Below are 14,455 nucleotides of genomic sequence, written 5' to 3' on the forward strand. Positions count from 1 at the left end.
TCCTTGGAAGCCTGAAATCTTGATACATCAAAGGTAGCTAAGGTTAGCATTAACGTGTTAGCCTTACATAGCGATGTGCTCTCAGTAATCTAAACATGAGGAAAGTATGTAATGTTGCTAGCTATCTGCTCATAGCATATAATTGTTAATCAGACGTAGCGTTAGCTAAGTCAGCTCTTACCTGATATGAAATGTTTTCCACAAACATAAGTGCGTGAAGATGCAGGCTCTCATAGCTTCCTGTTGTCTTCCCTTCGTATAGCTTGGAGCCGTAAAGCCCTTCTATCAGGATCTTTTTTTAGGACATGGCAGGGGAACAAATCGGAGATGAGCCTTTTTGGATTTATTGTTGGTTATTAATTTAAACCCGTTTGTTTAAAGTGTTTATGCAGTTCCTGTCTAAGCAGGACGCGGGATTGTTTTCCCCTAAAAAGGGTCGTGGTGATGAGAGCCTACTCTGGATGATTTTTTTATTACTGGTCTGAAGTATTGCACTAAACTCTAAGCCCCGCCCACTTTTTTAGTGGTCCAATCAAATGCGACGGATTTGATTTAAATCCCTTTTGTAACTGTACACCGCTCAAATATTCTAAAGACACTCTGACTTCCCTTCAGTTGGGACTTTAAGGCTGATTTTAGTGTGTGTGTCCATATTTTGCTCATTAAAGGACACATATTCTGCACATATTCAGATCTATATTTATATTCTGGAGCTCTACTGGAATATATTTGTATGATTTACAGTTAAAAACTCCTTATTTATCTTCTACTGGTCCTTTATGCAGCCCCTCAGTTCAGCCTCTGTCTGAAACAGGCCGTTTTAGCTCCTGTCTCTTTAAGGCCCCGCCTCCTGATGAGCCCACTCTGTTCTGATTGGTCAGCTTCAAGAAGCTTCCTCCGCCTCCGGAGGCTACGTAAACAAACTATAGTAGCAGGATTTCATTTCTTTTTCTCCTTCTTTACTCAAAATGTGTGCATGTTGGAGCTGAATCAGATCTGAAATATGAGAGTGAACAACCTCAGCAAAACGATTACAGAACAGATGGATGTTTATAGACATAAACATATGATGTCATCTCACCAGGAAAGTAGAAAAAGGCTGAAACCTGAGCTGTCTTACAGGCAGCATTTCTACTAGCATTTCTATTTCTGCAACAGTATGAAAATGACAGAAAATCACAAAAAGCTTACAATGTTCCCTTTAAAAGAAAAAAATACTGCAAACACCAGAAAGACAGAGACAAAATAATATCAGTGGTAGTTTGATGGAATATGACCGACTGATTCTAGTTTAATAAATGCTTTACTATGCCAACTCCACTTCTTACTAAAGTGGCAGTTAATGATCTTATTTTCTTATTCTTTAGAGTTTTGTTCTCTCTACTGAGGAGAAAAATGTTTCCTGCACTGTGTTGCACAGTCAGTGGTGACAAATATAAAACTAACAGCCTGCAGAGGTTCTTGCAGCACAAATTTTTACAGTAAAACAGCTACACATGAACATGTAACAGCCTCTCTCTGCATGAATAATAAATGTTTTAGCATGTGGAGATTACACTACTACTTGTGAGTTCATGAAAAGTTACTAAAATCATGCAGATGTTCTCACACAGTGATGTCATTTATTTATCTGATGTTTGCAGTCAGACGGTGAGAGACGTCAGACAGGAGACGGAGAGTCTTATCTGTCCGTTGACTGATTAAAATAAATATAATGGGGGGAAAAAAAGCGGATTTGTTGTGGGTACTTCACCTCCTCTGACCTGACATTTCAGACTGAATGAGGCTGACCCGTCCCAACATGTGTGTGTGTGTGTGTTAGTACAAGTGTGTGTGTGATCTGCCCAACCTATTCTCCCCGCTGCTGTCAGGAAGAGTGGTAAGTGAAACATCAATTTCATCCCGAATCCAATCATGAATTTGCATATTCATGGTGGTAACTGGTATTAAACCTGCCCGGCAGTCTGTATGTCGCGTCTCTCATATCGTGAACCTGATTAAACGGCTGAGAGACGCAGGAACTGACGTGCGGAGCTTCATTTCTTTTTTATCATGTAATGATTCTCGTGCGGCACATCCTACAGATGTACTTTATGATGCATGAGCTGTGCAAAGAGTGTTTGTGGTATAATGGCACTCCACTTAACCCACTAACGGATTAAAAAAAAAAAAAAAAAAAACCCCGGGTAAGTTGTCTTTGCTGCCCTTTGCATTTTATGTCAAACATTCTTATTTATACAAAAATAAAAAGTCTTGTTTTTTATCTGATATTCACAAAAAAGCAGAGAAATCAGACATAACCTTTGGCTTTAGTAGTAATGTTAAAAAAAACACTTTTTGTAGGTCGTGATATAAAAACTTATGATTTCAGTAGGAAGATATTTTGCACTTTCTGCATTATTTCCATTTTATATACTGTGTATAATGACACTTCCTGCTCATTGACAACCTCTTGCTTTAATCTGTTAATCTGTTAAACTTGTGTCTGTACATTTATTTATATTTTACATCGTTCTTCTTTGTCCACATGGTAATAACCGCATTCTCTGTCTATACATGTTGTTTATCCATATCAGGATTTTATGCACAGTTTCTGTAAATCTGCACATTTTTCTAACATCTCAGGTTGATTTATTCTTTTTCTTTTCATTTATCTATTTATCTTGTGGTGTTCTGTGTAAATACTGTTCTTATTGTATAGTACCACAGTTTTGCATCATTACTTTTAGTCATTGCAACTTGAATTTTTATCTATCTATCTATCTATCTATCTATCTATCTATCTATCTGTCAATCTGTCTATCTATCTATCTATCTATCTATCTATAAACTGGAGTTAATGGCTGTCAGATGATGTTATAACAGAATAGACCAGAGCTGTAGGTCTGTTTGTGTGGTTGTGTAGCCAAAATGTTCATTCTCAGGTGATCTGTTAAAGTGACTTATTAAATAATTAAGTAGAAAAACTGCAGACTGCATCATGCTGATCAGTAATATGAGGTAGAAATAGACTCCAACACTCTCAAAAGTTGAATTAGTCCGGTTTTCTCAGGCGAAATGAAATGACTGAACATCATAATTTAGGGAAGAAAAGCTTGACGGTGTTGTTTTATCTGTGGTCTCGACTCTGTGTTCGTTATAAAAGAGTCACAGTAAAAGAAAAGAATTACTAGAAAAGCAAAAATGGCAGAATTTCCAGATTTTTCAGCCTTGTTCTCAAAAGATCCTTTACTTTACTTATCATTTTAAAAGGCAGACTACGCAGGATTATGAGCTGAGGAGGGACCACCAACCGACAAATCCTGCATAGTATGTCTTTAAGTAGAACTACCAATACAGCAATGTAAAAACACTCCATTAAAAGTAAAAGTCCTGTATGAAAAATCCTCCTACAGTAGTGGTTTAGTGGTGTAGTTAAAGTATTGCAGTAAAAGTACATAAGTATTATGAGCTTGATGTAGTTAAAGTATTGCAGTAAAAGTAGTGGTTTGGTCCCTCTGACTGATATATTATTATATATGACATCATTAGATTATTAATAGTGAAGCATCAGTGTTAGAGCAGCATGTTACTGTTGTAGCTGCTGGAGGTGGAGCTAGTTTACACTACTTTATATACAGTTAGCTAGTTTAGTCCAGTGGTTCCCAACCTAGGGGTCGGGGCCCTCCAAAGGGTCTACTTATATTGTAATGTATTTTCATAAACCTTCAAACATGTCTGGTGTGGATCTTTAATGGCCATTAAAGTACAGTATTACTCCAGATACTTCCTTTTCCTTTGGACGCTTACCAGGAAGTGATTAAGTACTGAGCCAGGTTGATGGCTATCGGCGTGCCGGTAATGGTGACGTGTCGATCACTGGTGCTGTCTATCTGACTGCCGATCTTGATCTGAGCCCCCGATACCTGCCGGATCTCGTTTATCTTGGTGCCCTGGCGACCGATGATTGAGCCAATCAGCTGTGAGGAGGATGAGACAGAGAGGATTAGGATTAGAGAGTGTTAAAAAGGTAAAATGTGAACTGCAGCGTTTTGGGTATCTCAGTGTGACAAGACTTTTTTTTTTTCATAAATGTTCTTGGCACAGGAAGGCTCCTCGCTGCAGGAAGTTTGATTTTAACAACCGTGAATGTTTCTACACCAGTCTATACGTGTATTTTATCAACACACATGTCAAAAAATTACTTAACATTCTATTAAAAATCATATATAAACAATAAAAACAATCTTTCAACTACATGTTTCTAAAAAGAACAAAAAAAACAAATTAAAACCAAATGCATTCATTCATTTATTTTCATTTACAGGAGACAACATGTAACACACCTGCTGAAACTACAAATACACAAATAGAAAAGACATTTTGAAATGTCATAGCAGGAGAAGCACAAGTGTAGAGATACTCCAGTCATTTAGTATTACACTTCCACAAAATCTGTCAAAATCTGTCAGAGATATCCCGACTTTTAAGATTTCAAGGTTTTATTGTCATTCCAACACACTGAACATGTAAAGGAATGAAATTCACATGAGTCCGAGATATAATAAGATATATAAAAAACAAAAAACAACACATGTTACACCATAATATCAAACAATAATAATAAGAAAACTATAAATAATAAATACAAGTATAATAAGTTTTTAAAAATTACTTAAGTATTAAAATACCAAGTAATAGCAGCAGAAGGCTGCAGGACACAGGTAGTGCAATGGTGTGATGATTAAATATATAATAAAGTAAAACAACAGTGTAGTTTAACTGTGGAGCTCATACTGGTTTTGTGGGGGGGGGGGGGGGGGGGGGGGTCTGGGACTGGGAGAAGTGTTACTGGGGAAGTCAGTGAGAAGCAGAGTTTATCAGTCTCAGGGAGTCAAGCTCCAAAAATACTGGGTCCTTCACTTCATTAGACCCTCGCTGACTGGTAAATGTAGATGTCTTTTAAATTGTTCACTTCAGTTTGTTTGTACTGCAGCTACGCAGATATGTCTGTTGATTTTCTATATTTTTCTTCTTGTCAGCAAATCTCATGTTTGGATCCAAACCAACAATGAACTGATCTACTATCCAAAACCTGATAACAGCGATTTCAGTCCCTGGAGAGTAGTTCTGTGTAAGGCAGACGCCACTGAGCATGTGCGGGAACGTAGTTCTGTTCACAGCTTCACCAGCTTGTTGTGCTGCATATTACAACCTCTTGACTTCGTACTGCATTGTGTGGCTCTTTGACATGTTTTTAATAGTTTTTTGGACAACATAGAAACAGAGAAAATCACCAGCCATCTGCTTTTAGGCAAAAACATCTCAAGAACCCCAAAAAAACGGCCACACAATGAGGAGATTCTCCCAAAAAGACGGTTTATTGAGTGATGGGCTGCCATTAGTTCTGTAGGTGTTTGGTCATAAACCAAACTTTCATGGAAATTCATTTAATACTTGTCGAGACAAAAATGTCAACCTGCTGGTGGCACTATAGCAAAAGTCAAGAGGATCACCAGAGTTAATAGGATTCATCCGTCTGGGACAAAGTGATGGAGCAGCTGACCCTTCAGCCGTGCTTTAAGTTCAACCTGAGAAACAGAGGAGTTTTTATCCCAGACTTACCAAAACTTCCTCCAGAGCCACAGAAGATATCATAATACTGTTTCCACAGGCTGAGTCGCTCTCGTCATGAGTATAAACTGAACCAGTGGAGCTGCTGTAGTAACATTAATAACATGCTGCACTCCATTTAGTTTCGTCAGTTCCACGTCCTGGTATTGTGCATTTGGCTCACTGTTGGTGCACTTTTAAAGTCTTTATAGTATGCTAAATTATGATGGACGCATGATTTGGCAAAACAAGATAATGTGCTGATATTTACCTGCCTCAACTGATATAAAGGAGCTGGACAAAATACTAGAAACGCCTCTGAGTGCATTAAAATCCAGCAGTGACAGCAGTAACCACCACGTCTTGAGGATGAAGTACCATAAAGTGCCATTGACGGCCGCTAGCTGCTCTCAACTGACATTCAAAAAGCCTCAACTTCTTTCTGGAAATACTGAGTCAATCATTGATTTCAACGAGTCATTATGGTCTCAATCTCTAATAAGTGCACTGGTGGTCATTTTGGAAATTATTGCCACATTAATCAGATTTGAAGACTTATACAGTACAACACACTCAGCATTGCCGCTCCCAGTTGCCTGCCAGCCGGTTTCCAGTCAACCCCCTCCCACCCCCTCCTCTTCCTGGGCGTATCTAGTTTCCACTGTAAACACGCCTATTCATTCAATAGCAGGGTGTCACCATGAGATGGCGCTCAGAACCATTAATGAGGTAAAAGTAGTACTGTACATCAATGCTTCATTAAATGTAATAAAATTAATAAAAAGGTAAAAATTTAATGCACTTAAAAAAAAGAAAATAAGAATTTAAGGGCTCAATTACAGACTAAAAATGACTTAATAAGAAGGAGATTTCATGCACTGAAGAATTCATTATTCTATATAAATGTTGATTAATGCCACAGTATGAACAAATTAACAACCCATAAAGAAACACGCAGCTCCTCTCCGAGTACAGATGCTGAATTGTGATGGTTGTGTTTTCATGTTTTCTTTACAGTTGACCATGTGAATAAAATGTTTTCTGCTCATATTTTGCTGTTGTGGAGTTTAAGAAGGAAACACCGAACGCAAAGAACCTCAAGATAACAAGTACATGAAAGAAAACTGAGTTGAGAAAAGTAATCTGTGAATAATGCTCAGGAAATATGCTGTCTGATGTTCCTCCAAACCCTAATATTAACTTGTTAAAGAGTCTGACAAAACAGATAAATAAAAAACTCCTGCTATTAATCAAGGGTGAATGTTTAATTTGTCTGAACCCTACTTTACAATATTTTCGTTCCACCCCTGGATTCCAAATCCCCTAACCCTAATGCCCTAACCCTAACCCTAACCCTAACGCCCTAACCCTAACCCTAACCATAACCCTAACCCTAACACCCTAACCCTAACCCTAACCATAACCATAACCCTAACACTGACCCTAAACTTGTGAAATTTTTCTTCAGTCAAATGATATACACATTGTCACCTCTCTACTATTCAAATACCCTAAATTAACCCTCGTAGACTAAAATGGCTTAATAAGAAGATTTTATAGACTGAACAATGTGTATAAATGTTGAATGTGAGAAACAACAAGTAAATTAAAACAGATTATTTTTATCTTACTTTCCTGTTTACATTTTGTATGACCACATTATTCTCCTATTGTGTTTGTGTGATATCAGTAAGATATTTCATCATTGTTAACGAGGGAATTCCCTACTGTTAAATCAGTTGAGTTTAACAGGTTAATTTGCAGAATTTAATTCATCTAACGGGTTAAATTTAAACTGCATAAAAGTTCATGTCTGCAGGCGATGTAGATAATCATAAATGTCTTTCCAGGATACAGTGTTAGTGAGTTTGTTTTTCATTCAGTATTGTTTGTGGATGCGCTGTCTGGTTCCCGCCACCAGGTTATGCTGTTGAGTCGGAAAAAGCGAGTTGTGAAGGAGAAGAAGAAAACTTTGTTGTTGTCCGTTGTAGCCAAGAGAAGAAGACAATGGTTTTAGCAGCAGAGAAAGTGTGCTGCAGGACTGTAACAGCGAGCATATATTGCTTTATTTTCATTGTTAAAAGCATAAATAAAGACATTGCTTGTTGCACAACAGTCCTGCATCAGCCTGAGTCCTTGGCTGCAACATTTGCACGCAGCAAATCATTGCTGGAACAAAGCAAAGTCACTACTCTATGACTATAAATTATATGCTTTGTTAACAGCAGATCATAGCCGTTATTTGTTACTGTATATCATTCATTTCCCATCCGTATTGCTTTCATCTCAGCTCTGCTCAATAATGAATCTTATGGCCGTCTCGCTCGCTCAATAAAATATCTGTTTCAATGTTTTACAAAAAGTTTCAGCATAATATTTTCATGACCTCATGACAATAACAAGTGCTTCACTAAGAGTATGCTCTGTGTGAGAAGCGATCTCCCTCATACACATCAGATATCAGAACAGCTGATTTCAGGCTCACTGGGTCAATGTTGTCCAGCGGCGCTACAGGCGTAATCATTGCTCCTCCGCGTGGACAGATAAAGCATTGCAACTGGTTTCCACACATGGGTGCTTAAGGGCATTATGAGTCGGAGCCACGTTCATTACGTCATCTGGGGGATCTGATTACAGCCAAGGACCCAGTGGGGATCTGCCAAGGATCTGGATGGCCTCCTGTCACAGACCTGTCATGGCTGCCTCTGTGATTGACAGTTGGCTCACCTGCTGCTGTCCCTGGCTCTGGGACTCGCACTGAGTTGGACTGTTGTCACAATATTTCATTAAGTTTAATGTTACTTGATTATAACACCTGCCTTGTTAGCACAATTTAGCTAAAGTAGCTAATGTTAGCTCCAGTATGCAGTGCTCGGTGTTCCCAGGGAGCTAGCGTTAGCTTGGGTCTGAGGCAACAATCCTGCACTTCTTATTTTGAAGGTCCTGGCTCCAAAACTTAATATAACAATGTTCATAAACTCATTTTTTTAGCTTCTCTGTACCCTCCCTCTTAAGAAGCCAAACCTACACCCTTGTTTCTATTTGTGTGGTTTATTTTTCAGCCTCTCCATCCATCCATTCATTCTTCTTGTTAACCGTTCGTGCCCGTCTAAGAATGTGGAATAGCAACAGGTGGTGAACTCTGACTCAACTGCCTGCCATGAGCTTACTGTGTGTGCCATAACAGTCACAGAGTAGGTGTCACGGTAACAATGGACAGATAGCTACTCTGCTTATCTCAGTGTCATTTCAGACCGTGAATATGTCTCTAAAAGCCAAACACATGCTGGCAGGCAGGCGTGATGCTGTACCGTGTGTCCTGGCTGTCAAGGTCTTATTTGAAAATAAACTGCATATAAAAACAAATGTGCTAATGCAACATTATTTTCTCATCTGTGCTCTCATGAGACGGAAACTTGATAACAACAAAACAGATGTGAGGAAATTTAAGGATCAGGATCAGACGCAAGGTGTTAAATTTCTCTGACAAAACATAAAACTGCTTCTTCTACACTGCATTTAAAGGATTTAATGTCCCCTTCACTCAAAAATATGTTTTTCTCCTTGTTCCTTCAATTGGAAGTTTGAGCTTCGCTGTGCAGAATGATGTTATGTGCAGAGTTTGACACTAGAGGACAGTTTTCACATTTGTCAGCTGAAAGTGGAAAGTTTCTCTGTGTTCATTGAAAATCTGATTTTAAAAGACGGGTCTATGAGCAGTTTGGAGCAAATCATGGTCCGATATTTAACTTACACAAGTGTGATGTGGAAACTTGAAGCCTCCAGTGCACAAACACTGAGAATGGACTTTATAGTGAAGCAGGAAACATCTTGTGTCCAGCAGGAAAACCTCTGATATGAAATATATTTGCATTCATAGATCCTGGATTTTTTAATGAGGGAGAAGGAGTAGATGTAATTTTAAGGATTTTAACTGGCTCTAGGTCCCTCCACCAGTCCACCAGACGCCCTCAGACTTTTTCCCTGTTAGTTGAACTGGTTTTGAGTGGGAGAAGATATGTTGTAGATTATGTTAAAGGACTACTTGAGATACTGTTGCTCATTGCATTGAACCTTCGTCCAGACATACTGCCTAGTTCGTAATACATGTGCTCGATTGGAAGAGCAAACAGAACTTCACCTGGTTCAGGCTGGTTTCTCTGAGCTGCAGGTTTAATGCTTTTCATGCAGTTCACAAGTGGTGATGTATCAGTTTTCGGGTAATGGAAGAGATCTATGTTTTGTGCTTCTAGAGATTGCATGTCTCAGACTATCTTGCAGCCCACTTGTGTTTCTTGTTCGCATTTGGTCTGCCGGCATTTAATGCTTTCTTGAGTCTACTTGTGTCTGTTTGCATTGTTTCCCTCCAGCCTGCTTTTCTCTCCACACATCCTTCACACCTGCCCTGCATCAGTCTCGTCAGTCCTGCCCTGCTCCCTGCGTCTTCCCCAGCCAATCAGATCCCGGTCTGCTCCACCTGTTCCTTGTTGTTTCATGAGTTCAGTTTGTACTTAAGTCCTGGTTTTCAGTTCAGTCTTGTTGGATCCTTTGTTCTGCTCTGTTTGTTCTGCATTATTCAGTCTTGTTCTGTTTTTGGTTTGTTCTGCCAGCTTTGTTTTGCCTGCACAAGCCTTGAATAAAGAAGTTATTCTTCAGCCTTGCTCTGCCTACGGGTCTTCTGCATTTGGGTTCACTTGCTCTGCTCCACATAACGTTAAAGTTTCAATACACGACATTCAGCCACTAGATGTCGCACTATAGCACCAACATCTCAGACCGAAGCAAATGTTGATGAAGTTGGGGGAAAAAAAAGAAAGCTGACAACTCACGAAACTCTGATCAAACTGTCAAAGAACGCAGTGCTGATCAAATATAGAAATATGGATCAAGAAACATATTTTTTAGTGAACTGTTTAGCTGTAATTTGAGAAAGTTTGTGACGCGGCTGCCATCTTGGAAACACGTGTGGCCGGTGCTGCTACCAAAACAAAGAACACAGAAGCTCAGATAACAACACGCACAGCGGGAGTGTGACTTCATTCACTGCTCAGGTCGCCATTACTCCACTATATCGGTAATAGTTGTTTGCTGACATCCAGTGAGGGTTAGTTTCATTTATTGGACCTTTAACGAGATAAAGTAACTTTTTCTGTTGAAAAACACAAATAATTATTCGATGAGTATTTTATATACATCTTAAACATGTCTGGAGGGGATCTTTAAATGTTATGAGAGGAGAGATAATGAGGAGGGTGTAAAGTATGTAAGTATATTTTATTGTATTGATCTCTAAAAGGGAAGTTTGGTGTGAAGAATGAGTGTACAAGCAGCTAATTAACCCTCGTTATGGCTCATTAGCCTGAAATTTATCACATTGAGGGACACAATAATGGGTAATAAATAAAGCTCCGGACACAGATTATTAAATAACTTTTTCATTTACGGTTAATTATTGGTTTGTTTACTTGTAAAGAGAATTGAGAGACACTGATGTAATAATACTTTGCCTCAGAGAGATTCATTAATTCAGGTTAATGACTTGTAATACATTTACTTGTCTTTCAACTTGTATCATTATTATTTTCTTGTGATCACAATAAAGTCATTTTGTGATGTTTTCTCATAAGATTTAAACAAGATTTAATAACAATAAGGATGATAAGTGCACACATTATATTTGACTCCTGTCTCATAAAGGTCTGCAAATCATGTCTCTTGTGCGGAGCAGTTTTTACTCAGAGACAGAGGAGATTCAATAAAAGTGACAGATAATAAGCAACGATAGCTTCCTCCATTTTGGACTCTCACACTCGGAGACTCCTCAAAGGTCAACGCTGTCAAGACGGCTTCCCATTCGTCAACGAAGGCTTTCACAAGTCAAAGTTCCCCAAAGTTGAACTTGACATGAAAGATTAAATTAAAGGGGACACATCTCAACCTGCTCTGAATGCTGAAGTTACCTCTACTTCCTGCTTGTGATGATATCAGATTGTTCGCACATGCTCACAAACAACCGTTCTGTTGAGAAAAAGAAGTGAAATCCTGCTACTATACTTTGTTTACATAGCTTCCTGAAGCCAACCAATCAGAACAGAGGGCGGGGCCTTAAAGAGACAGGAGCTAAAACGGCCTGTTTCAGATGGAGGCTGAACTGAGGAGCTGCATAAAGGACCAGAATAAGATAAGAGTTTTTTTATCCGTAAATCTTGCAAAGACATCCTAGTAGAGCCCCAGAATATAAATATGGACCTGCAGAATGTGTGCAGAATATGTCCTCTTTATGTATTATGGATGTATTTTGGCCCTGCAAAAATAATGCTGGTGTGATCACGTTTTTATGCTAATGTTAACTTGTCGCTCAAGTGAGACAGCAGAGGCACCGCAATTGAACAAATTCAACAACGTAGTTCAGGATTAGGCTGTGTGAGTAAATGGCGGGTGTTGAAATTCATTCAAACTTGATTTTTTTGATTAAGTTACAGACCTTGTTGGTATAAATCCGACAAATCAAGAAGCATCTAAATTCCCGTTCATTCAGTTTTTCCCTTTAACGTCTCACTAACAAATCCCCATCTGGATGTGTGTGTGTGTGTGTGTGTGTGTGTGTGTGTGTGTGTGTGTGTGTGTGTGTGTTTTAGAAAGATCAGGGTCAGGTATATAACAAGCATCTTATAACTGTTTGGGATTAAGTCTTTTCAGCAGGGAAGGATAGTTGCTGAGACAGATTTCGGATGTCAGATTCTTCTCTTGTCGTACAGCCACATCAAACACAACCTGGATATGAAAAAGACACAAAAAAAGGATTCGACTCTATTCTAAATACTTTCTTGAATGGAACTTCTGAGTTGCAAATATCGAGCAAGAGGCTGAACTCTCCATCAATCCTTCTCACTTTCTCTTTACGTCTCTGTTCCTTTTCATCCGCTCATGACCCAGATCTTTCATTTATTCAGCCTGTTCGCTTCCTGTTTCACTCAATTCTTCTTTTTTTTTTCTGTTTTCATCCTTGCTAATGCCTCTTTCTCTTCTCTCTCTCTCTCTGCACCACAAACATTCCTTTCCCTACAAGTCATTTGGCCAACAAGCTCTGATGTAGATCTGGTCTGTGTGCTATTTATATGTTTCTGTGTGTGTGTGTGTGTGTGTGTGTGTGTGTGGTGGCTATAATAACACTCCAGGAGACAGAAGACAAAGTGCCAGCTGACAACAACCAGGTCATGACCATTTGTGTGAAATCCACCTTTAGCCGCTGTTCAACCTCACAAACAGCCTCCCTGATTCATGAACCGCCTCCAGTGAGTCATAACCAGCGACATACTCTCAGCTGTCTGGCACAAAAAACCTCGTATCTCCAATATCAACGCCGTCTCAGAGAAATTATCTTTTGATATTATAAATTGTTTCCCAAATTACGAGCCTGGATTACAGGGTCACAGGCGATGTTTATTTAGAATGAATGAAGGTACATTTATGTAGTCAGAGGTGGATGCTGGACGTTGACAGCAGAGAGCTTCACTTTGGTTAAAGAGCAACTTGCAGGTTGAATTTCTTCCTGGATTTATAGATTATGTATCATAAAAATGGTCAGATATCCATCCAATGTCATATTACATCACATAAGGGAGCCTCTAGTAGTGAGTAGGGATGTGCAGAGAGCCCAGTATTTGTATCTGTATTTGTTGAGGCAGCAAAATTATTTGTATTCGAATAAAAGTGGAAAGAGGCTTAAAAATCCTGTTTTTGTTTTTATTACGCTTTTAATTTTAGAAAATTAAAGTGTTACAATAAGTGTTCATGAAGCGTGTGTCAGTAGTTCAGCTTTATCTCTGGGGAACATCCCCCAACTCTGGGAGTGATGTCCAAATCAGGAAATGTGCGTCATGTAGCAGGTGGATGTGACTCCCCTCACTGAGACCTGCTGATAGACGTCACAGCGGAGCAGAGGAGAGACACTGAGATAGTGATGTAACCGACCTGCACTCTGGTATGTGACATGGTTTATTTTTCTTCCTGAAAACAGATAATTTTTGAAATATTTGTATGAAACAAATATTCATTAAAAAAAAAAAAAAAAAACACTATTTGTGCTTTGCCGAATAACGTATTTGTATTCGGGCACACCCCTAGTAGTGAGTCATCATTTAGTGAAGCTGTAGTAAACGATTATGTTTCTTGCAGGTTGCACAAATTCCAGCCTGTGTGAGACGTGGAGTCCACTTTCCTTACAGTAAAAGAAACGGCTGGTTTTCGTGTCTGGTGCCTTGTTTCATGCAGGTGAGAGGACGAGACTTCACTGCTGCCTCTGTGTACACGCTCGTTTCAGACAGATGCTGGTTGTCTCGTACGTCAAGTTACTGCAACTTCCTGTATTAAACCAAGACCGTAATCTTTTCCAAACCTTAACCTAGTGCTGCCACAGACACAACCATAAAAAGTTTAATAATACTAAACATACAGCAGTGGTAGTGAGGTGGAAATATGTGGCATTTCGGGCTTTACAGCAAAAGTACAAATACACTGTAACAAATAAAAGCCCTGCATTCGAAATTTCATGTAAGTATTTAAATATTATTAGCAAAATACATCCATATATATATTACTGGTTTATTATTACTCATTTGAAGTGTTTACATAATGTCTACACAAGCTGTGTAGTGACAGCAGCACGTTAGCAGAGCAGCAGCTGCTTCAATCCTCCGACTGTGACTGAATGTGATGCGTTCAGGTACAGTAAAGAGTGCAGGACACCTGCGTTTTAGTAGCGCTCAGAGCTCAAAACACAATCTCTGTAGTTACGCATGTAAAACAGACTTGAAATGTAAAAATACACTTAGGATCGTAATGTGTTAGTACGATGTGTCCT

The 14,455-nt window shown here is 39.1% G+C and overlaps 1 protein-coding gene across 1 annotated transcript in view; it reads right to left on the reverse strand.

Moving 5' to 3' along the window:
• The window catches only part of pcbp4 (poly(rC) binding protein 4), a 182,866-nt gene that overhangs the window by 16,765 nt on the left and 151,646 nt on the right, over positions 1 to 14,455 (reverse strand). The window contains exon 14 of the mRNA XM_042406383.1: positions 3,790 to 3,959. Coding sequence (XP_042262317.1) covers positions 3,790 to 3,959 — 170 coding nt within the window. The remainder of the gene's footprint in view (positions 1 to 3,789; positions 3,960 to 14,455) is intronic.

Source organism: Thunnus maccoyii, chromosome 3 (genome assembly GCF_910596095.1).
Source record: "Thunnus maccoyii chromosome 3, fThuMac1.1, whole genome shotgun sequence".
Taxonomy (NCBI): Eukaryota; Metazoa; Chordata; class Actinopteri; order Scombriformes; family Scombridae; genus Thunnus; species Thunnus maccoyii.